Here is a 25,594-nt window from a genome sequence, read left to right on the forward strand (position 1 = left end):
GGCTTGTATTAAAAGATAGATAGTGGTTGAACAATGCCACCTGGTGGCCTAACAGAGTAAGTACAGTGGTAAGCTACAAGCAATCAGAGGAGGGGGAAAGAGCCCAGGAGATTAAAGCGAGATAAAATCCATGGTAGACTGCTAGCGAATGCTCGCAGGGTTAATATACAACAGTGGTAGCTATAGGATCTATTTTTCTTTTACAGTTAAGGTACATACACATTTAAAGTTAGTTCTTCGGGAGGCAGAGTGGTTACAGAACCATTGCAGGATCCCCTTAGGATGAACTTTATAATAATAGCAATAAGAATCACAAACAAAAACAATACCAGGTAGTACTTACATGCGAGCACACTACTGGCGATTCCTGTGAAGCAAGGCAGAAAAGCTAAGTCAAAAGATGATGCCTTTCTACATCAGGTTTTTGATACCTCTGTAATTAAGCACAAGTGGGAGGGAGGTGTGCAGTTTCAAGGTGGGGGAGGGGGGTGGACACAAAGTAATACAAGGTTGTGAGTCAGAAAAACTAGACTAGGCCAGCTGCTAAAAAGAAAACAGGAAAACCAAGCTAAGTCGGTTCCAGGTCAGTGTAGTGCTTTAGCTTCCTAATAACTACAAATCATATGCTACTAATCTAGTACAGTGTGCTGAAAAGGACCACCACTTCTACAGGGAAAAACAATTGAAGTATGGAAGTAAAATAAAATAAAATTAAAATATCATTGTTCTCCACACAAAAAATATGTTTTGGGTTGCCCCCCATATTTTATGACAACCCTATTCCCCTCCACACTTATCAAGCTTGGTATATGTGTAATTTTTTTCTCTTTCTGTTTTAAAACAATATTACAGTCTCATCCGCAAGTCCATAAACCCCTTTTATCATAAACTTTTGCAATGCTCAGTACTTCTTTACATAAAGGTTTCAAATGCCCTTTCAAAGTCTCTTTCCACCTCTGAAGTTGTACATGAATTTTCTTTTTTGTCTCCCTGTTAAATGCTTGTTTCACAAACATTCCATGTGATATTTTTTCTTTTTTCATATTCTCCAAGAACATTTTCCATTAAAAAGATAGTTTCAAATATATCATCACAAAATGCTTCTTTGATAATAAGAATAAATACTCTTACCTCATGTGTTTTTACAGCCAGAAGAGCTAGTAAATTGTCTCACACTTCACACCTGTCCATTTCTTCTTTTTTACTTTAAATCCTTACCGCATACTTCTGTTTTTCATTTTCTTCTGCCTTTTTCTTTTCTGTTACTCCCCTTTTGTCTTTTACTTTCTATACATATGTTTTATTTTCCATGTCATCACTGTTCTTCAGGATTTGTTTGCGTGTCCTCCTTTTGTATTTTGTCTATAATGCCCCCAGGAAACATCTTCATTTTCTGGCTCACTCTTCATCACCATTTCTTTTAAGTAAATCATCTGGCAGCCCTCACGATTGGAGGATTGTGATTGTATATCCATCATTTGCCGACTAGCGCCATCAAAGAAATTTCTTTGAAACGACGACTCAGAATCCTGCATACATTCTTCGGTCTCAATATTTGCTTTCTTTCATTTCTCTCACCATTCCATTATGTCTTCCTTTCTCCATCTGCCTCTGCACCTGGACGAAAACAGGAAGTCGTCATGAAAAATGCCTCACACTTGCAATGACAAGTAGGGGAATTTCCCAACAACCTGGCCAAATTTCCATTAGTGGTATAAATACGACCTAGGTCTCCCCTGAAAAGAGGCCATTAGCCTAGCTGGACTAAACTGGTCAACAAAGGATTAATAAATAAAATAAAAATAGTTATTACAAGCCTCGGTGTGTCTCTCACCATTTTTGGTTTTCTACAAGAATAGTGTCTCTCTTAAAAGTAACCCATCTTATGCATAAAGCTGATACTAAAGATGTCTCTGAATCATTCTGTTCACATTCTTGCATTTTTTCCTAATCCTCAAAATAAAGGTGAAAGAATTTCCCAGTTGAAAGATGTTCATAGACAACTAAGATTTTATTTAGGCAAAAAAGAAATCAGAAAGTCTGATCAATCCATTTCTTGTGAAAGTAAAAAAAAAAGGTCTTCCAATATTCAAACAAACAAACATTTTCCATATGGCTATCCCTTGTCTTGCTTTTTGATACTCCTTTCATGGTAAATCCCTCTTAGAAGGCATCAAAGTGTGCTTTCTACAAGAGCTGTAGCTTCCTTGGGTGCATTTTAAAGGACTGGACACCAGATCTATTCTAGGAGCAGCTTACAAGGTCTTCTATTCACATTTACAAAACATTACAAGATAGATACTTTTTGTAGGGGCAGAACTGGATTTATCAGAACTATTCTTAAAGGGTAACTAGACCATAGTTCATTCTCTCTTAAACCCACCCACTTTTTATAAAGCTTTGGGAATTATCATCACCATTTCTTTAAGTAAATCATGCAGCAACCCTCATGACTGAAGGATTGTAATTGTATATCCATCATTTGCAGACTGTCGCCATCAAACAAATTTCTTTGAAACATCTCCTCAGAATCCTGCACACATTCTTCGGTCTCGATATTTGCTTTCTTTCATTTCTCTCACCATTCCATTATGTCTTCCTTTCTCCATCTGCCTCCCGTTTTTTCCATGCTGCCTCTGCACCTGGATGGAAACAGGAAGTGCTCATGAAAAATGCATCCCACTGGCAATGACAAGTAGGGGAATTTCCCAATAACTTGGCCAGGGTGTCACATGTGTAAGGTGTATGCGGGAAACGTAATGGTGCAGTAAGGTGGGGCAGGTGGGAATTGGGGGATAGAGGATGTTGAAAGGTTTCCTGCCAAGGATAACATACTTTCAGCCAATATGCCAAAGCTTGGGTGCTCTTTCCTCATGTGCCATACATCTGATTTTAGACTTTGGTATGAGGGCTATGTATAAGGGATGTATGGGCACCAAAATCCTCAGTTTTCTTGCCCAAGAAAAAAAAAACAATTGAGGCTAGCTATGCTTGAGACAGTCTAAGGTGTAATAGTGGATATTGTGGGGGATGGTAGGCAAACAGGGGCTCCACTTCAGCCTAAACAGAAAAAGAAGGGGGGGGTGAAGGGAGGTTACATGTACTTCAACAGTGATATGTTCAAACATCTAACCTTATGGTAAGTTCTTACACAACAATACACCTTCATTGTTGGATCACTACTGCAGTAATGCTGACAAATGGGATAATTCCCAAAGCTTTATAAAGAGTGGGTGGGTTTAAGAGAAAATGAACTACGGTCTGGTTACCCTTTAAGAATAGTACTGATAAGTCCAGTTCTGTCCCTACAAAAAGCATCTTTCTTGTAATGTTTTGTAAATGTGAATAGAAGACCTTGTAAGCTGCTCCTAGAATAGATTTGGTGTACAGTCCTTTAAATTGCACCCAAGGAAGCTACAGCTGTTGTAGAAAGCACGCTTCGATGCCTTCTAAGAGGGATTTACCATGAAAGGAGTATCAAAAAAACAAGACAAGGGATAGCCATATAGAAATTGTTTGTTTGAATATTGGAAGACCTTATTTTTAGTTTCACAAGACATGAACTGATCAGACTTTCTGATTTCTTTTTTGTCTAAATAAAATCTTAGTTGTCTGTGAACATCTTGCACGTGGGAAATTGTTTCACACTTAGAGGGTACTAGCAAATGTGCTTTTCTGTTTTTGGATCACATACTATTATGTTTAGTACATAAATTTCTCATTGCTGTGTCTCTGAATCTCAACCATGAAAACTGCAAGAATCTTAGCAGTAGGGAACAAGATTAAATGAGCCAAAATGTTTGGTCACATAAACACCAAAGCTTTTATACTACCGCATATTTATTTTAACTCGGAAGTTAGCAGTGAACCCATAATTACTATTGTGCTATAATACATATTTTCCTACCATTAAAAGAAAAAAATATATGGTATTGGAATTGCATGTAAAAACATCATTTGTCAAGCATAAGTCTAGTTGTCAGCTCTTTTTCTTTTTGTTTTTTTATGTCTCTAGTAAATACCTTCATGCTGAAGAACAGCTGCATATACTTAAGGGTATATAGGTGTAAATGGGTCTAAGTTTTTTAATCGAACAGCCAAATGTTTTAACCTCAAATGATGCATCTAAAAAGGCTAAAACTCAAACACATGAAAAAACCCAGATAAAACTTGGCCTACTGTACAGAAATAATCAATTTCTCTCCCCCTCTACTAGACATACCTTGACCACTACATATCTCCTCCCATCTCTTCTGTATGGTGCTCCTCTGCTTACGAATTTATTATCTACCCTAACCTCCAAACTGGAAGTATGCTACAATAAAATCTCCAAATTCGCTACCAAGGCAAATTCCCTCTCTCATCACTGCACCTCCCTACAAACTTTAAATTGGCGTGACCTCCCCAATCAACTAGACTACCTCCAAATTGTCTCAGCCCACAAATTAATATTTCAAGCCACCCTCTGCTCCGCACTCTCCAATATTCTTCAACCTTATACCCCTCCAGACCCCTTAGATCTTCTAACCAAAACCTTATTTCTGTCCACAAACCCAAGCGTCCAGCTGTTCAGCTCTTACTCTCCTTTTCCCTTGCTAAAAAAATGGAATGACCTTCCCTCTACACTGAGGACCTGTGACAACCTACACTCCTTCAAAACACAACTCCACTCTTACCTGCATAGTCACAGAAAATGTAACTGCACACTTCACTCTATACCTCCCAAGCACCCGTCTTCCTTCTCTCCTGGCTAACCTTCATACTTTTCAAATTTCTCTCATAGTCATACATTGTTAATGTAACTAATTTCTACATCCAACCCTATGCTTATTGCCTATCATCCTCCAGGACATTTTTCTTTAACCTCCTAGTTTCTTAACTGAAGGACTACCTACTTGACTGCATTTTATCAGCTGTTTGGAAATTTAACCCTTTTGTATGTAAATCAAATTTATCTTTGTACTTTATTTGTATTTTTTACTTGCATTATCAGTATGTGTTGTAACATTGTATTGTGGAGATTATCTCCCCGTCCTCCACTGAAAATGGGCTCTTGAGCCCAGTGGACCTCCCCGGTCACCAAACTGGAATAAATAAATAATATAAATAAATAAACAACCAAACAAAATGAAAACGTCTTGTATATACCCCCCTACAACTTAACATAAACCAACTCTTGACAACTCACAACAGACAGGAAAGAGAAAATTCCCACTCCTTGCTGTATTGCAACTTCCCACAAATAGTTGCCGGCATTCTATGATATCAAAAGAATTAAATCTCTTGAGCTAGCAGGAAAAAAAGTTTGATATTTCAAACTTTTGAGAAAAATGAATGGCTCCCCAGTAAGTATATCCATATATTTAATGTATGTCCGCATTTAGGTAACCGTGATCTAGATAAAGGAGTAGAGTAAAAATGTTTATTCAGATCAGGAATTTGCATATTTTTTCACTCTGTCCACATTATTAGCAGCTAATGTGCATAGTACCTGTATAGATGCTGTTTTGTACATACTGTACCCATAATGTCGGTCCCCTCCACAAAAAGCCCAAACTCTGATGTATTAATGCTACTCACTACAAATAAAAAAGTAATATGAAAGAAAGAAAAGTAAAGCAGGACTATCACTCATTTAGTGTTGTATAAAAAGAAAAGTTATGACTTCTTAAACTGTGGGAAAAATACACACATCCATCCTCCTGAGAACACACACACAAATGTTGATATATACTGAACATACTGCAGTAGCAGTCTAGTAGTGACAATTTTTCCAAGAGATTTCAAAGTATGAGTTGATTTCTCGTTTCTGAAGATCTTCAGAACAACACGGCCCCCTTGGTTCCTGGCCTTCATCTGATACTTCCTAATTTTGATGGTCTGATTATGTTCATTTCCATTTAGCACATAGGTTCATAGGTAGGTACTAGGCTATGGGCCCTAGGGCCTACATAAGCCTAGCCAAAAAGGCACCCTGGCTTTTGCCACCAAAGAACATTATTCTCCTGTGCCCCTGTCAAGCAGAGCCACAGAGGTGATCCCGGGGTGAATTTCCTATTTCCCATCCAGTCAAGGCTTTTCTTGAAGAGTGCCAATGAGGAGCTTTGTTTGATATAGATAGGTAGTTTGTTCCAGAGTATGGGAAGTCTCTGTGACAGGAATCTATTCCTCCAGCATGTTCTGTTTATTGCGGTGACAAGGTTTAGGTCCCTAGAGCGTGTAGCTCAGAGGGATTGGGATTTCTTTAAGTGGAGCATGTCCAACAGCTCTGGGTTTGACATAGCTTTGTATGTTAGGCAGAGATTGCCTCTGAGTAGGCGATATGCGACGGATTAAAGCTTGAGTTTTTTGAGACTGTCTGCGTAGGGCATCTGTTTGAGGCCGGTAATCCTTTTTGTGAGGTATTTCTGCGGCCTTTCCAGTTGTTGTAGATGTCTTGTGAGGTACATACCAAAAGGGGAGTTGTACTCTATAATGGGTCTAATGAGTGACGAGTAGAGGGGAACAATGAACTCTCCTTTTTTTCCTGGATGAGAAACCTTTTGTGATGAGGTGTGCCATGTAGAAGGATTTCCTGACTACTGTGGGGATGTGATTATCAAAGGCGAGACTACTGTCCACCTGCGTCCCAAGGTCTCTTATCACACTTTCAGTGTTAAGTAGACTACCACCTGTGTGGTAGCTCATGGGTACAGAGTTTTTACCAAATGGGATGATGATGCACTTTTTAGCATTGAGCTTGAGGCCATGGTTTTGACACCAGGCATCTGTCTCAATGAGGCCCTTTTCTAGGATATCCACATCGTTAGGAGTTTTGATTATGGCTCCTAGTTTGCAGTTATCTGCGAACTTCATTAGCCAAAGACCTTCTGTGTTAGCCTGTACTTCAGAAAAGTAGATACCAAACAGGAGAGGACCCAGGACTGAACCTGTGGTACTCCACTTGTCTCTAGACTGAAGTTGGATTTGGAGTCTGCTACTTTTACAGTGCGGGTTCTGTCACTGAGCCAGTTGGCAACCCATCTTATGACATAGGGAGTTATACCTAGTTTAGTGAGTTCATCTATAATTCCAGAGTGGGGGATGGTGTCAAAAGCCTTGGTGAGATCAATATAGGCTGTGTGAACCATCTTACCCTCTACGGCTTTGGTAACTGCTTCAAAGAAATCTGTCAGGTTTAGGAGACATGATCTGCCTTTTACAAACCTGAACTGGGTGGGGTCCAGATTTTGGAGATTACCAATGTCTTTGTTTATAAGATCTATGATGATACGTTCCATGGCCTTGCAGGCCAGGCTCGTTAGACTAATGAGGCGGTAGTTCCCGGGGTCCATGGTGGCTCCCCCTTTGTGGAGTGGGATAACTGTCACTGTGCACCATTCAGTGGGCACAAAGTGTGAGGTGAGGCTATGATTGAACATGGTGCGTAGGTGGGGTGCCAGTTCATTCTGTAGATCGTGTAGAAATCAGCCTGGGATGTTGTCAGGTCCCATGGATGCTGTGTTCTTGGCTTTGGAGAGTGTGGTTTTTACCTGTGCAGCCATGATTACAGGAACTTTGCATTCTTTCGGTATAGAGATGGGGCCTTTAGGGGGGTGAAAGGGGGTAAAGTTAACACTGAACCTATCTGCCAGGATGTTGGCAGTATCCGTTGGTTCTGTATATTTAGTGACATTGTGCTGTAACTCAAAGCAGATATGAGCGTTGCCATTGAGTTTCTTGACATAGCTATAGAATGCTTTGTGGTTGTCTTTAGTATCAGTGTCGATTTTGTTTTCATAACTAGCTTTGGAGGATTTTATGAGGCATCTCAGCTTCTTACTGAGGCTGACCAGGGAGCTCCTCCAATCATGGGATTTTGCTCTTTTTTGCAACAGTTTATTTCTTCTGTTGTAGAGTTTGTTTATGGCAGGGGACCACCAGATTGGCTTCCTTTTTTTGGAGGATAGCATCTTGATTCTGTTAGGGATAGCACAATCCATGCACTTGTGTAAGTGCTTATAAAGTCCCTTTGTGTAGGATTCAGCAGTCGTTCCTGTATTCTCCGTCTGCATGGGTGTCATGAAGTTTGCCACTTCTGTCTTAAGAAGCGTGAAGCTGGCTTTGGAGAAATTTTTTACGGTGGTTTCCCTAATGAGGGGTGGGGGCGGGATGTAGATGTCTAGGGTGATTAGCTTGTGGTCGGATCTGACCAATGAGGAATTGACCTCTGGTGTGAACACCGGTCGCCCATGTTGGTAATGACTAGGTCTAGGATATTACTGCCCCTTGTGGGGGTGTGGATAAGTTGGTCCAAGGCATTGGAATTTATGAATTCCAGAAAACGTTGAGCAAGAGAGTTTGTACATGAGTAGTTTTCCCAGTTAATGGTGAGGTAGTTGAAATCATCCATTATTAGGGTGTTGGATTGTACCATAATATTTTCCAGTGTATCAAGAAATGAGGAGTGGCAATCCTGGGGCATGGTGGGGGATCTGTAGCAAGTTACAGTTTGGATTGCAGTCTTGCCCAGAGCTAGTTGCACTTTGATAATCTCAGATGCATTATGCTGAGCAACTAGCCTGGAGGTGTGGATATCCTTAATGAATATGGACATACCTCTGCCTTTAGTATTTCGGTCCAAGTTAGGTGGCCGAAAGGTGTGGTATGAATTATAGCCTGGTAATGCAGGGGTGCTCTCTGGAGCCTTGAACCAGGTCTCTGTCACTGCACAGATGTCTATGTTCTCTATTTTAAGGAGTGCCTCGAGTGAATGCATTTTGAGGTTTAGACTTCTAGCATTGAGTAGCGTTACCCTCAGATGTTGCTTGCTTGTACCTGTTACGGTGGTGAATTTGTCATTTGAACCTTGCCTAAAAAAGGCACTATAGGGGAGACAAGAGCCTTGGCCAGTATCCAGAATCCCAAGTGTGACAGGTGCAAGCCATCTCTGGCAAAGCATTGTGGTCTGTCAGTCATGTCATCCCAGGCAGACAGATACTGGATCCCCTTAGAATGACAGCAGAAGCTTAGCCATTGTTGAAGTCAGTCATTTTATCCTTGTACTGTGGTATCATTCTGGGTGATGGCAGGATGCTACTCAGGGCTAGGGTCATACCTGCCTGGGCTACAAGATCAGAGAGCTCCTCTATGTCTCTTTTCATGTAGTCCAGGGAGGTACATCTCAGGTCATTCACACCAACGTGGACAATGACAGAGTCATATATGTACTTGTTGTGGAGTGACCTGCGTGCGTGTGCTATGTGGCAGATTTTGGTGCCTGACAGGCAGCTGACAGTAACTTTCTCCTTGTTTAGCCTGGAACATCAGTGTGTCTGACTATAGAGTCACCTGTGACTAGAGTGTTGGGTACGTTGTTATGCTTTATGGGCTGATGTTGAGTGGCACACTGAGTTTGTGATGTGTCATTTGGCTTGTGTTGGAGGGTGGAGGTTGCTTGTGTTTCTGCTTTGGAGGTCTCTGTTGCTTGAGCAGATTTTTATTGAGAGCCTTCATGAATGTAGGTGTGTGTTTTGGTGGTGTAGGTTTTGAGGGACTATGTGATGAGTGTGGTGTGGTGCAAGTGTTTACCTTCTCCTCTCGACTGTCTAGTCCAGTCTTGGATAAAGAGAGCTTTGCTTTCATTTTGGCTATATAAGTGCATCTCTCACAGGTTGTAGTGTTGGGTGGTAAGAGGACAGGGTTGTCTGTGTACATGAGGCAATTGCTGCATTGACCCAGTGCTAGTATGACCATGTAAAGTTGGCCCTGATCAGCTCACAGGACAAGCATGGCAGTTCACAGAGCAGTCTGTAAGTAACAGCAGTTCAGCATTTTATATGGAAATTGTTTGATGATATTGTTCTAAAACTTGTGTAACCTCTGCATAGAAATAAATGCACTGTTCATAGTCCATTATATGAATATGCAATTAACTGTTGTTACACATGCCTATAAGTCTGATCATCCTTCAGAAACGTCAGTAATATTTTTGGAATGGTGGGCTTTCTAGTTTGTGAAAGAAACTGATGCTGTGAAAACTTAACTACAGTAAGTTTCTTGAGAATCTGATGTATAGCGTTTAATAGTGTGGTTAGTTAATAGGGTTTTGGCAGTAGGCCATTTTCTAATGCTAGGATGCAGTCATCTGAGCTTACAAGAAGACAGGAAGATAGAAAAGTTGTAGTGTACAGGTAAGATGTCTACAAGCCAGTGCAACCTGTCTTTGGTATATCCTTTTAGAAAGTTTTAATGGAACCAACTGAAAGACATCATTCTGAAGTCACCTCTCCCAGTAGAGGTTACTGCCTTTTTAAGCTCTACTCCCCTCTGGTTTTTGTTTGCCCTTGTGCAACCATTGGAATTATGTTGGGATTTTTACTGTGTGTACTCTATTATATGAACTTGAAAGTCATTACAGTCATTAAAAGTTTTTGAACTGGTTAAATTTAGCAGCATGCACACTAAAAGTAGTCAAGGAGTGAGGCTGAGGGTTTCTACACCAGATGAATTTTCTGTTGCCCCATTTAATACCTTGTTTACAAGCTTGGACATTCTCTATGTTGACATTTATTGATGAAATGAGAAAAAGTACAAATACAGAAAGAGCTGATCACTACTTATCTTTTTCTGAACCTTTTGCCATGGAGTGAAGAACTGAAAGGGATGATTGTGACAGTTAAGGACTCGTGCCTTGCTATAACTGTCTTTTGTTCCATTTTTTTCATTTATTAAAATGTTGGGGGTTTTCTGCAAATCCTTCTCATTAATCTGGTTAAATGAAATTATAGTCTTTGATTCCATTGGCTATATTAAGTACTGTGAAATGTTTAACTTTATTTCAGAAACTTTTTGACATGTTTGTATTTTATGTGCTTTTTTTGTACTATATAAATACAATGTACATCTGGTTATCTTCAGAAAATGTATTTGATAAAGTATCTTGACTTAGATGTTGTGTAATACTGAGGTTCATTAGAAGATTCAGGAGACTATTGAGAGCCCAGTGGTGACTCCTTAATTATATATTTTGTTATAGTCAAGATTGGCTTGTTTATTTATTCTCTTTATCCTAATATCAAAAGAAAAAAAATCCCACGTGCTCCAACACATTTGTTGTCTGAGCAGTGGAAACCACAGCTCGAGTACTGTCCCCCCTCTCTACTTGGCTGATGTTACTTTAAAAAAAAAAGTATACAGGCAGACCAAAAAAAAGTTTGCATTACTGTTGTATTGTATGATGGCTACAGATATTGTAAGGCCTCCATTAGAATGCATTTACACATTTTCACCATAGACCCATTGTATCTTCCACATACTACTTTGTAGCTAACATAATGGCGGTTATAAATGAATTGTTCCTACAGCCAGTCCTGTTTCTTTGCATAATTCTGGTCTCACAGTACTTTCATTTGCAGTCTGAATATGTCTTCACTGAAGTAGCAGTAAGTGTCTGCCTTTGACACAGTATGTCACAACCATGGGCCATCCAGCCCCTTCTCACTGATACATTTATATTGTGTAATCGAAAAGGAACTAAAATAATCATCTTCAGTTTTTTTGTGAGGTACAAGCAGGCCTTCTCTGAGGAAAAATGTTACTTGCTAGTAAGACACAAAGGGGAACACATTTGTTAATTGCTAGTAAGACAAAAAGGGGAATACAGTTGTTAATTGCTGGTAGGACCCAAAAGGGAATACAATCCCATTTTTAAGAGATTATATTTATTTTTCTTTGTGATACAGAAGCAAAGTCCAGTCAGAAGTTTGTTTCAGTATAGTTTCTTAAAGGATTGTCTGTACTGAAAAAGCCCATTCAACGTAGCAGTGATTAATTTCCTGTCTGTATTTATTGCAAGTTATCTATAGAAATAAAGATGCTTCAACCCAAAAGGGCAAAAAATGTGGCTGCTTTTTGTGAATATCATAAATGTTTTCGAAAGTATATTGCTTGACAACTATGGACTGTGTTGCTTTATATTTCTGCATTTTCTTTTCTCCCTGTTTGCTGCTACTTGCATTAAAGAAAAGACAGCTGATATATTAGGGCTCGAGTCTAACCCTCCACTTCTGAACATCTCTGATCCATTCAATCCTCTCCCACTGTCTGATACCACAGGTAAAGTTAAAAGCTGTCTCCAGTGCAACTGTATTTATTTTAGATATTCTGTAATTAGTGCATGTAGTTTGGTGTGCGTATGTGTTTTTATTTTATATTCTTTGATTTTATGACAGAATTATTCATTTGACGGCCTTCGGTTAATAACAGAACTAGGGTAAGTTTGGTGCTGTTACTTGATTTTCTTAAGGAAGAAGAGCAATGCTTCCTCTAACAGATTTTCCCAATGCATAGCTAGTCTTCAGTAAGAGCAGGGAGCACACTAATGAGCATCTTTCTTTCTTTAATGATACCGAAGCTATTTAACTGCATCACAGGGTCTGAACTGGCTTCAGAAAATTAAATAAATTTTGACCATCGAGACAAGAGTGCTTGGCCTCCATGCAAATATTCCTGTTTACACCTGCGTAGAAGAGGATAGGTTGTGAGAATTTGTCAGTTTGAAGATGTTCTTAGTGTTTCACTGTTGCCGTCCTCACATTTGAGTTATCTGCTTGCAGTAACCCTAAGTCAGCCTGATTATCAAATTCTTGGGTCCTACATCAGTTGCTGTCTCATCTTCCGTGACGTCAAGTAGTCAGGGGTATAAAGCATGCAGCCGACACCATTACATCAGTCTTTCTTGCCGTGCGGTGCCAGAAGCAGAAGCAATTCTCAAGTGCCAGTCGGCCAACTCCTGAAATTTTTGTTTACGAGTTTCAGAACCGAAGTCTTCAACTAAAGCTAAGTACCCCGTTGGGGAAACTTTTTCTTGCTCTAATCCAATGTCAATAAAAGTCAATTGTATTTCTTGTGGAAAGCAAATACCTCACATAAGATTTTCATTCGTACTGTATTCCTCCTTGCCTAGGCCCTGACCACTTTGTACCTCACTGTTGGTTTTGTGCCTTATTTAAGCAACAAACTATTTGTCGTCAGTATATTTACGCTTTTAAATATCATGGTACTCGGTTCAGTTATCCAGATATGTCTTCGGTAAGCCATCCAACTACCGACTTTCTGAAAAAATGCAAAGATAAAGACAGAGCCTAGGTCCAAAGCTGACGACGACGCTTCTCCTAAGTCAGATGCCAGTTTGCCAGTACTCAGTGAGGCACTTTCGTAGCCTCTGATACCCGCTACTTCATATTCACAGGCCTCTACTGAGACCCATTCGGAGTCCAGTATGCCGCGAGATGCTTCAACTGTGGAATCTGCAGATGTCTCTACCTTGGATGGGTCTGGATCCGCTGTGCAGACACCGGCTTCTGAGGGTGTATTCAGGCCTACTGACTTGCATATTAAACAGACGCCATCTTCTTCTTCAAGGCCTAAAACTCGAAGCATGCCTAGAAAATCGATACTCAGACCGCATGGTCAAGCCTCTATGCCTAAAAAACAAATGATAAGAATGGCTGAAGACCTCATTACTTTAATCAGGGGAAGCCAACCTTCCCCCTCTAAGAGACCTAGGACTGAATTTGCTTATGATACTTCTGACCAGGATTCTGAAATTTCTTTTTCCTCTGATGGCCAAGATTTCCCCTTATCTACCTATGAGGATTCTGATGCAGAGGACTCTATTCCCTCTGCTTCCCCAGACGATTTCTCTTTTGGTGAAACCTTGCATACTCTTAGGGAGCATTTTCGCTGGGAAAGCCAGGATTACTCTGATTCTAAAAAGAGGCTTAGGGATTTCTTACTCCTGCCCCAACACAGGCATTTAGCTATCCCTCCTGTACTAGACATTGTTGATGAGGGAAGTAAATAGTGTGAAGAAATAGCCAGGGAATTGTTATGGCTAGGCTTGTATAGGCCCTAGGGCCGATAGCCTAGTACAACCTATGAACCTATGTCTTTTCGGAATCTAGCTTGGCCCCTAACTCTCTACCTCCTGCTCCCAGAAAACCTGATGGCTATTACAGGGTTCCTGACTCTTACAAGTTCCTTTTTAAAAATCCTACAGCGGATCCTGAGACCATTTCACAGGGACCCAAGGGCATTAAGGCTACTACTGCCAAAAATCCTACCCCCTCTGATAGAGACTCTAGGGCACTGGATAGATGGGGTAAGAAGGTATACACTTCTGCAACCTTGGCCATTAGGGCCTTAAACTGCCAGTTTCATATGTTAAAGTATCAGCAACATATTACTGGATTGCTTAAACAGAAAATTACGTTGATTCCTGACTCTGCTGAAAATAAGGATTTACAGGAGTTAATGCTTTCTGCTGAACAGGTTGGAAAACGTACTTTGCAATGTGGTTTTGATTATCTAGAGGCATCTTGCAGGGCTGCTGTTATTGGGTCTGTACTTAGAAGGCATGCTTGGCTTAAGGAGCAATCTTTGCCAGATCATGTTAAAGCTAAATTGCTGGATGCTCCCTTAAATTAGGACCGCCTGTTTGGCAGCAAAGCAGAAGTAGTTCTTAAAAAGATGGAGGAAAAAGCTAAATCTATGCAAACTGTTAAAGATTTCCTACAAGTACAGCCCTCCACGATTTAGTAGGCATTGGCCCTCTAAGAATTAATTTTTATTTATTTTATTTTACATTTGTTAACCGGGCTAGTCCAACTGAATATATTTCCATTTTCAGCAGAGGCATGGGGAGAAAAGCTCCACAGTAACATTTAAATGTTTATAATGTACAATTCTGAGAGAGAGAAAAAAAAATGTAAGACAAAACAGTACGAGAGAAACAGTAGTTCCAAAGTCAATACTATCTAAGAAGATACCATATTCAAAGAGAAATATTTACACCAATATAAAGAAATACATTAGTTAGAAATAATCAGAGAGCCTTAGCTACAGTAAAATAATCTAATTAAGAAATGCAGAAAACTTTGCAAGGAATAAGATACTCCTGTAGTAAGGTATGTGAGGTTGTTAACAAATATGTTCACAGTTATTTCATCTCCTATTTTCAGGAAATAGTTTAAATAGTCTATGCTACAAGGGGAAAGTATTGTTTAAAAAGTAAAGGGGATGGAGGATAGAGAGAGAGGCAAAAAAGAATGCAGACAATTAGTCAGGGTAACAGCAAGGGCATAACCAGTGTGTTTTAAGATGTTGTTTCAGCCTTTGCTTAAAGAGTGGGAAGGAGGGAAGTGCAGTTAGATCTGATGGCAACATGTTCCAATATTTTCCAGTGGTATTAGAAAACAAGGAGTCACCTGCCACGTTATTAGATTTGGTAGTGCTAGCCAGTAGTTTAGTGGAAGACCGTAAGGAATTTAGGTTTACATAGGGGTAATAAGGTTAGAGAGTATCGGTGTGTTCCTGGGTTGGTAGAATATCCTATGAACAATGGTAAGTTGGGAGAGTATCAGAATGTTTTTTAGTTCAAGCCAATCAAGCTGCTTTAAGTTCAGACAGTGGTGAGTTCTAAATGGGTTCCCAGTGGTAAACCTGGCAATATTATTATAGGAGTTAGTTTAGTGAGATTATTTTTCTTTAGGTTGGTATAAATGGGGGAAGCATAAAGAAGAGTGGAGATTAAATGGGAGTGGGCAATAGTAGCTCTGGCTGTTGGTGTTAAGAAGGGTTTTATTCTATATAGGGAGCCCAATTTTCTATTTACGGATTTTATAGTGTTATTGATATGATTGTCAAATGTAAGGTTATTGTCAATTAAGACTCCTAATAGTTTGGTGGTAGAGTCTGGGGTTATAATGGTACCATTATTTGATTTGATAGAGAAATTGATTGGGGGGACTTACTGTTAGGTGTAAAGAGTAACAGCTTGGTTTTTTGGCATTCAAGAGGAGGCAACGTTTTAGGAACCATGCCTCGACTGAGTTGAATACTATCTGAGTTTGGGATTGTAGTTTAGATGTGGAGTATGCAGAACCTATGAGCGTGGAATCATCTGCATATTGTATGCAAGTAGCTTGAGGGATTGCTAAGTAAAGGTCATTGATGAACACTGAATATAGAAGTGGACCGAGAATGGAGCCCTGAGGTACTCCAAGGGGGACTGGTAGGTGGGGGGATAGTTTATTTTCCCAAAGGACTGCTTGTTGCTTATTGTAAAGGTAGGACTTAAACCAGTGAACAGCCTTGGTGTCAAGAGCATGGGATTCAAGAGTTTTTATGAGAAGTGGGTGGTTGACCATATCATAGGCTTTTGACAGATCAATAAAGAGTGCAGATGCGAGGATGTTGATGTTACGGTTTTTATTGATAGAGTCAGTGAAAGATAGGAGGGCTGTGGTGGTACTATGAAATGGCCTGAAGCCGTGCTGACACTTAGCTAATATATTATGTTGGGTTAGTTGGTTGATAAGTTGATGGTGAATACATTTTTCCATAACTTTTGCTAAGGGTGATAAGAGAGCTATAGGCCTATAGTTGGAATACTCATTGGAGTTTCCACCTTTATGTAAAGGGATAATGTGGGAGATTTTCCAGATATCTGGGATGGTTCCTTCATTTATGGTTCTGTTTATAAGGATGGATATAGGATAAGCCACTGCTTTGGCTGCTTTTTGCAGGTATTCAGATGGTATTTGGTCTGCAGAGGGAGTACATGGCTTAAGTTTTTGGAGGTACGTGGTAGCGAAGGGTTGTATTTGGAATGTTGGGAGATTATTAGGTAAAGAGGCTTGGAGATTAGAGTTGTTAGTGGGCAGCTGGCAGGCTAGAGATTTTATGGTGTCAATGAAGAAGGTATGGAAGGCATTTGCAGTTTGAAGGGAGGTATTGTTATCAGCCCCTAGAGGGGTTGGTGTGCTGGAGTTCCCTGGGTGAAGGAGTCTATTAACGCTAGACCAGAATTTTTGTGGATTGTTATGATGAGATTGCTGTAGTTTACAATAGTAGTTTTTTTTGTCAGTCAGTATAGCTTTTTTAGTAGTATTCCTTAGCTGTCTAAATTTCTGTTGCTCTGAGATATTTTTGGATGCTCTCCACTTGGCCCAAGATTTATTCCTAAGCAATATGAGTTGTCTAGTTTCTTTTGAAAGCCAGGGGGCAGGTTTAGACTTCATTCTGATAGAACGTTTAGGATCATGCTTGTCAAGGATAATTAAGAATTTAGAGTTGAAATATTTGACTGCCTGCTCAAGAGGGAGAGTTTTTAGTGGATACCAGTTACAGGCACTAAGTTCATTTTGGAATAATGCAGGGTTAAAATGTTTGTTACTTCGAGAGATCTTATAAGTGGGGGTGTTAGGGATATCATTCTTTTGTCTTATGGTGTAAGTTAACATATGATCACTTAAGTCATCTGGTAGAGTTCCTGCCTTGTAAACTTGTTGACGTTTATTAATGAGTATCCAATCTAGGATACTCTCTTTGTTATTGGGTTTGTTAAGTTTAGTGGTGGTGGTAATAGTTTGACTAAAGCCATGAAGATTAATATGTGATGAAGGATTCTCTGTGTTTACACATTTCTAGTCAGTATTAAAATCACCAAGTATAAAGGTTTCTTGTAGGTAAGAAGTTGATACCCAGCTTAGAATGTCTTCTATTATAGAAATATTATTACCAGGTGGTAGGTAGATGCAGATAATATATGGGGCTTTGGAAGGATTTAGTTGAAGTCGGGAGATCAAAACTTCAGCTTTATTATCCTGAGGTGGGTTGTAAGATAAGGAGGAGATCTGTAGAGCTACTCCTCCACCAGTACGTTTAGTGTTGTCGAGTCTTAATATGTTGTAACCTGGGGGAAATTATTTCATTATCTTTAGTTACTGGTTTTAGACGTGAAAAGAGTGTCTGACAGAGTGATGTTTATGAAGCTCGAAGATGATGGTGTAATGATGAATGTTGTTAGTGCATATGCTCCACAAGTTGGGTGTGCGATGGATGAGAAATTTTGGAGTGAGTTGGATGAAGTTGTGGTGAGTGTACCCAAGGGTGAGAGACTAGTGATTGGAGCAGACTTTAATGGGCATGTTGGTGAAGTGAACAGAGGGAATGAGGAAGTGATGGGTAGGTATGGTGTTAAGGAGAGGAATGCAGAAGGTCACATGATTGTGGATTTTGCAAAAAGGCTGGACATGGCTGTGGTGAATACATATTTTAAGAGGGAGGAGCATAGGGTGACGTACAAGAGTGGAGGAAGATGCACACAGGTGGATTATATCCTATGTAGGAGGGCCAGTCTGAAGGAGATTGGAGACTGTAAAGTGGTGGCAGGGGAAAATGTAGTTAAGCAGCATAGAATGGTGGTCTGTAGGATGGCGTTGGTGATCAAGAAGAGGAGGAGGAGTGTGAAAGCAGTGCCAAGGATTAAATGGTGGAAGTTAAAAAAGGGTGATTGTGAAGTGGAGTTTAGGGAAGAGTTAAGAAAGGCACTGGGAGGCAGTGGGGAGTTACTGAATAGCTGGGTAACTACAGCAGAACTAGTAAGGGAGACTGCTAGAAAGGTGCTTGGTGTGACATCTGGACAGAGGAAGGAGGACGAGGAGACCTGGTGGTGGAATGAGGAAGTACAGGAGAGTATACAGAGGAAGAGGCTGGCGAGTAAGAAGTGGGATTGTCAAAGAGATGAAGAAAGTAGACAGGAGTATAAGGAGATGAGGCGCATGGCAAAGAGAGAGGTGGCGAAAGCTAAGGATAAGGCGTATGGAGAGTTGTATGAGAGATCGGACACTAAAGAGGGAGAAAAAGATCTGTACCGATTAGCTAGACAGAGGGACAGAGCTGGGAAAGATGTGCAGCAAGTAAGGGTGATAAAGGATAGTGAGGGAAAGGTACTCACAAGAGAGGAGAGTGTGTTGAGCAGATGGAAAGAGTATTTTGAGAGGCTGATGAATGAAGAGAATGAGAGAGAGAGAAGGTTGGATGATGTGGGGATAGTGAATCAGGAAGTGAAACAGATTAGCAAGGAGGAAGTAAGGACAGCTATGAAGAGGATGAAGAATGGAAAGGCAGTTGGCCTAGATGACATCCCAATGGAAACATGGAGGTGCTTAGGAGAAATGGCAGTGGAATTTTTAACTAGATTGTTTAATGAAATTTTGGAAAGTCAGAGGATGCCTGAGTAGTGGAGAAAAAGTGTTTTGGTACCTATCTTTAAGAATAAGGGTGATGTGCAGAGCTGCCGTAACTACAGAGGGATAAAATTGATCAGTCACAGCTTGAAGTTATGGGAAAGAGTAGTAGAAGCTAGGTTAAGAAGGGAGGTGATGATTAGTGATCAGCAGTATGGTTTCATGCCAGGCAAGAGCACTACAGATGCAATGTTTGCTCTAAGAGTGTTATTGGAGAAATACAGAGAAGGTCAGAAGGAGTTGCATTGTGTCTTTGTAGACTTGGAGAAAGCATATGACAGGGTACCTAGAGAAGAGTTGTGGTATTGTATGAGGAAGTCGGGAGTGGCAGAGAAGTATGTAACAGTGGTACAGGATATGTACGAGGGTAGTGTGACAGTGGTGAGGACTGCAGTGGGAGTGACAGATCCGTTTAAGGTGGAGTTGGGATTACGTCAAGGATCAGCTCTGAGTCCTTTCTTATTTGCAGTGGTGATGGACAGGTTGACAGATGAGATCAGACAGGAGGCCCCGTGGACTATGATGTTTGCAGATGACATTGTGATCTGTAGTGAGAGTAGGAATCAGGTTGAGGAGACTCTGGAGAGGTGGAGATATGCTCTAGAGTGCAGAGGAATGAAGGTCAGCAGGGCTAAGAGAATATATGTGTGTAAATGAGAGGGAGGGTAGAGGAATGGTGAGGATGCAGGGAGTAGAGTTGGTAAAGGTGGACAAATTTAAGTTCTTGGGATCAACAGTTCAGAGTAATGGGGAATGTGGAAGAGAGGTGAAGAAGAGAGTACAGGCAGGGTGGAATGGGTGGAGAAGAGTGTCAGGAGTGATTTGTGACAGACAGGTACCAGTAAGAGTGAAGAGGGTAGTGAGACCAGCTATGTTATATGGGTTGGAGACAGTGGCATTGACAAAAAGGCAGGAGTCAGAGCTGGATGTGGCAGAGTTAAAGATGTTACGATTTGCACTCGGTGTGACTAGGATGGATAGGATTAGGAATCAGTATATTAGAGGGTCAGCTCATGTTGGACAGTTTGGAGACAAAGCAAGAGAGACGAGATTGCGTTTGTTTGAACATGTGCTGAGGAGGGATGATTGGTATATTGGGAAAAAGATGCTAAGGATGGAGCTGCCAGGTAGGAGGAAAAGAGGAAGGTCTAAGATAAGGTTTATGGACGTGGTGAGAGAGGACATGCAGACGGTTGGTGTGACAGCAAGATGCAGAGGAAAGGAAGAAATGGAAAGTGATGATCCGCTGTGGCGACCCCTAACGGGAAAAGCCGAAAGATGATGATGATGATCTTTAGTTACTGGTTTTAAGCAGGTTTCAGTGAAGCAGAGTGTATGAAAGGAATGATTATCAAGGAGGGCATGGAGATGTGCAATTTTATTGTTTATCCTGCAGATATTAAGACGACCTAAAAGTAAAGAATCTGAGAGACAGGTTTGGGTAGTTATGGTGGGGGAAGTGGAAGAAGGAGTTGTAAAAGATGGGATGCTTGTAGGGCCTGGGTTAGGGTGGATGTCACCATCTTTTAAGGTGGGAGTTTTTAGGGCAGAAAATGGGTAGTTGAGGAAGCCTGTTAAGTATTTTAGTTTTTTTAGAGTTGTGTTATTGAATTTAATATGAGTAAGTCGATGATATTTGGGTAGCAGGGCGTGGTTGTGGTGTTTATTATTTGAAAATGGGTAAAGGTGTAGTTATCACTAGCTGTTTGTTTAGGAGAGTAGTTATAATTAACTTTATTAATAGGGGTGAAGAGATAGGCGGAGGTGAGAATAGATATAAGAGTAAATAGTATTAAAAATTTGGTTAGGACAGGTTTAGTTGTTGAAGACATATTTTAAAGAGTTTCTTATGTGGTTATAGCAGGAAACAGGGTAAGAAAGACAAAGGAAAGTAAGGTTTTTATAAAGTTGTTAGTGTGGGAGTGGTGATGGGTAGTGAAATAGCCTTAAGAGGGCTTTAGGAGGAGGTACAGGATGTTGGGGGAGGGAAATGTGAAATAGGTGGAGTATGGTTAAAATAATTAAGTTGGTAGAAGTATTGGATTGGATGGTTGGGATAGGGGTGTGGTTTAGGAAGTATAAGTTTAGGACCCCTGGGGGTGGGTGGGAATTGGGTTAGTGTAGGGGAGCGGAGTGAACCCACAGAGCAAGATAAGTAAGAAGCCGAGTGAGAACAATCAGTGGAATGTTGACTGCTGTCGGTGAGTGTGGGTGGAGATGAGCAAAGAGAAAAAGAAATGTAGTTGTAAATAGTGGAGTGAGTAGTAAATTGAGTAACAGAGACTTGGGAAGGGGTAGTGTGGGACTACAATATAGCAAAAAATAAAATTAATGCTTGTGAGCTAAGCTCTAGGACAGTAGGAGCAGTATAAAGGAAGGTAAAAACTAGGAGAGGGCACTGAGGAAGACGGTCCTTCCCTGCCTCTTCCAGGCCTTCTCAGTCCAAACTCAGATCCAGCAGAACACCCAGGCTTCAGTCCCAGGGTACGCACAGGACTAAACAGTGGGGGGCTCCCACTTCCAAATCAGGGAGTAGTAAGACTCCCCCCATGGTAAACTGTCTCAATGACAACTTTAAAACCTCCAAGCACTTCTCAACTGACTGCTCCTTTAGGGGGAAAGAGTGCTCTACAGGCAAAAAACTGGGAACTGATTACCCAGGACAAATGGGTTTTAAATATAGTTTCCCAAGGATACAGATTTCACTTCCACACGTTACCAACCCCAAACGGTTGGCCAGATCTGTCCCCAAATCAGTGGTCAGAGGCACAAAAGCAAGTACTCTCTTTCTGAAACATAAAGGCTATTCAAACTGTACCAGAAGAAGAAAAGGGACAAGGTTTCTACTCAGGAATTTTTCTGGTACCCAGAAAAGACAATTCATGGCATCCTATCCTGGACCTTCCTGTCTTAAACACCTTTTTGGTGATTCCAAAATTCAAGATGCTAACTCTTCACCAGTTGCTTCCTATGCTAGGCAAAGATGCCTGGTTGGCAACACTGTATTTAAAGGAAGCCTACCTGCACATCCCAATCAGGGAATCTTGCAGAAGATACCTACGCTTCAAAGCAGGCTACATACACTATCAGTTCTCTGCACTGCCCTTTGGCTTATTTACTGCGTCCAGGGTATTCACAAAGTGCCTAGCTCCAGTCATTGCATTTTGCAGGCAAAGAAATATTCAAATATGCCCATGCCTGGATGATTGTCTAATTCAGGCAGAAAGCCAGGACATACTTTTGAATCATCTGGCATTTGTACAAAAGGTGCTAACTTGTCTGGGGTGCACCATAAACAAAAATAAATCACATCTGGTACCCTCTCAACAAATTGTATTCCTGGGAGCAAGCTTGAACAGATGGCTTTCCTCACGCCAGAGAAACAAATTCAGTTGACAACTTACTTCACACTAATGGCCACAAAATCCCTGCTATCTGCAAGGCAAATACTGCAAACCTTGGGGTTCATGGCCTCCTGCATTCTACTAATTCCATGTGGAAGACTGCATATGAGGAAACTACAATGGTATCTAAAAAGCCTATGGTGTCAACATTCTCAGGATCTAGAAGCAATGATTCCTATCATACCTTGCCTACGGTTAGAGTTCCTTTGGTGGGCAAAGGCCTGCGACCAAAAACAGGGACTACTATTCATTCTACCCCCTGCTTCCCAAACCATAACAACAGACACATCAGACTATGCATGGGGGGCTCACCTGGCAGGGAAGTGCATTCAGGGCAAATGGAACCCAAGTCAAATGCACCTGCATATCAATCAAAAAGAAATGTTAGCTGTACAGAATGCTCTGACAGCCTTCAAGGACCACATTCTTCCAGGACAATTAATGGTAAAGATGGACAACACCACTGTTATGTGGTACATAAACAAGCAGGGGGGTACCCATTATTACCCCCTCTGCAGACTAGCCATGGCTCTTTGGAACACAGCCTTGAGCTACCAAGTGCATCTATAGGCTCAGTCCCTGCCAGGAAAACTGAATACACTGGCAGACGAACTAAGCAGAAACCTCATGGACCCACACAAGTGGAAACTGGAACCAAAGACTTTCAATATATTTATAAACAAATGGGACAGCCCAGATATAGACCTGTTTGCCTCCCCCCAGGACTACCAATTGGACATTCTGCATAAGGACTCCCCACAAAACAAGCTTGGAAAGTGGATGCTCTGTCCTTCAGATGGAAAAATATATCAGTTTATGCTTTTCCTCCTCAGCCTCTCCTCTCCTAAGTACTACTAAAGATCAAACAGGACAAACCAAGGACAATACTGATTGCACCAGACTGGCCACGCCAACACTGGTACCCCCTCTTGTGCAGTGCGTCACTACTGGCTCCATGGCACCTGCCTCAGACCCCTACCCTGCTGTCACAACAGAAGAGCCAGATTCTGCACCCTCAGCTTCAAACCCTGAACCTGGCAGCCTGGCTAATTACCTAATCTCTCCATTACCATCCCTCAGTAAACAAGTGTTGGATGTCATTTTGGAGGCAAGGAGGCCTAGTACTAGAAAATCTTATGCTGAAAAATGGAAAAGATTCTGTGCCTGGAACCAAACTCAGTGGATGGGCACAGCAGCACCCAATTTACCTCAGATTCTTCAGTACTTAACTGAGATGCTTCACAAGGGCATTTCTTTTTCCTCCATCAAAATTCGCACCTCAGCCATTTCAGCTCATTACAACACAGAACCCACCCCTCTTCTCTCATCCACTGCTCAAGCAGTTCCTCAGAGGGGCCAAAAACCTAAAACCACCCAGAAGATCCCCAACTCCAGCCTGGGACCTTAACTTTGTATTGGAAAAACTCACTCTTCCTCCTTTTGAGCCAGCTGCAAGTGCTGAGTTAAAATTCCTTTCTTGGAAAACGGCCTTCCTTTTGGCAATCACTTCAGCAAGAAGGGCTTCTGAATTACAGGTCCTTATGGTAGTGGAGCCTTTCGTCATCTTTAATGCGGACAGGGTGTCCCTCAGGACCAATCTCTCCTTCTAAGTCTAAGCTGATGATCACTCTCACTCTCTCACACACACACACACACACACACATATATATATATATATATATATATATATATATATATATATATATATAAAATCTGTGTGTATGATGTCATTTTCATTCATTCGTCAACTGATCTCAAAACAGACTCGTGTTCTACCAGATCATCCATCCTAGAACTCTCAAGCTCCTCCATTTACCTGTAATGCCCCACCAAACTGACATACTTCGATTTTATTTGCTGCCATTACGTATCAGATGTAGATTCCTAGCACTCAAGTGTTTGAATGTCCTTAAGATTTTTGGGGGTTTTGTGAGTTAATTAAGTTTTTACTAGTGACTTCCTTCCTTCCTTCCTTCCTCTCATAATTTATAATATTTAGTTAACTCTTGGATAATTTGCTCTCCCCTTTCCCTTCATCAGTTACCATTGTTGATACTTCTCTCAGTGCCATCATTGGCAGTGCTTTCTACTCTTAGAGTGTACCGTGTCTACTATAATTGGTAGTTTCTGTTTGCTCTTTCTTTATTAAAAAAATAATACAAAGATAGCTGTTTATTTATAGCCTTTTTAAGGTAAGCTTTTCTAGTGGATTGGTTGCATTTTTGTTGTTGATAATTTTTGTTTTCTGAGATGTCGGTCAAATCTTCTGGATTTAAAGTGCATTTCCTGTGGGCACACGCTTCCAAATTCAGTTGCCCACAGCGAATGGATGTATTGCCTTGATGGAGCACATTTTGATGTGGACAGTGTGATCTATTTGCGGTTTTAGTCTACGGCCTTGGTGGATCACAGGAACAAGTTAGTTTTGCAACTTCATGCCCTCTTCATTGGTGGCTGGGGCTCAACCCCCTCGAAAAAGTCAGAGAAATCTAAATCTAATACTCTTAAGTAGAAAACAAGTCGGGTAGCAGCAAAACCAATGCAGACCAGTAAAAGCCAAAAAGATTTAATAAGATTAAGCGCTTTTCGTTTGCTCTGTCAGCAAACTTCTTCAGACAACAAAAGTAATCACATTGTGAGTATATATACATTTCGCTCTGGGTTAATTAGTTGATTAATCAATTAACTTACAGAGGCAACCAACTTCTCTAATTACAGAGCCATCCACTGACAATAGTAAAATACTTATGCAAAAATACTAAACAGCATTCACAACCAAATAGTGGTAGTAATAAATCTAAGAATAAAGGGAAATTCTAATAATACTAATAGTTATGGTAATAGTTGATGTAAAAAATAGTAAAAAATAGTAGATATAAGAAAAAATATATATCTATATATATTATTTATATACACTAAATAACATATATCGATATGTGTCTTTTTTGTGTATAGAACATTTCTTATATATAAGTAAAACCATACTAGAGTAGATTTCAGTGTGAACATTCAATATAAATAAATCAAACATACATCAACAATTCACTTTACAGATTCACCTATCTAAAATATGTTTATATCTAATTCATGTTAAAACCAGATGTATATAAAAATGAA

The 25,594-nt window shown here is 40.6% G+C and overlaps 1 protein-coding gene across 8 annotated transcripts in view; it reads left to right on the forward strand.

Moving 5' to 3' along the window:
* AAK1 (AP2 associated kinase 1) overlaps positions 1-25,594 on the forward strand; it is a 1,655,011-nt gene that overhangs the window by 1,219,109 nt on the left and 410,308 nt on the right. For 6 of the 8 annotated variants that reach the window (XM_044083018.1, XM_044083021.1, XM_044083020.1 and 3 more), the window contains one exon: positions 12,004-12,096. The exons of the other annotated variants lie outside the window; for them this stretch is intronic. In XM_044083018.1, coding sequence (XP_043938953.1) covers positions 12,004-12,096 — 93 coding nt within the window. The remainder of the gene's footprint in view (positions 1-12,003; positions 12,097-25,594) is intronic. 8 annotated transcript variants of the gene reach the window in all.

The sequence above is a fragment of the Protopterus annectens genome, chromosome 9.part0, assembly GCF_019279795.1.
Source record: "Protopterus annectens isolate FY-2018-M chromosome 9.part0, PAN1.0, whole genome shotgun sequence".
Lineage (NCBI taxonomy): Eukaryota > Metazoa > Chordata > Ceratodontiformes > Protopteridae > Protopterus > Protopterus annectens.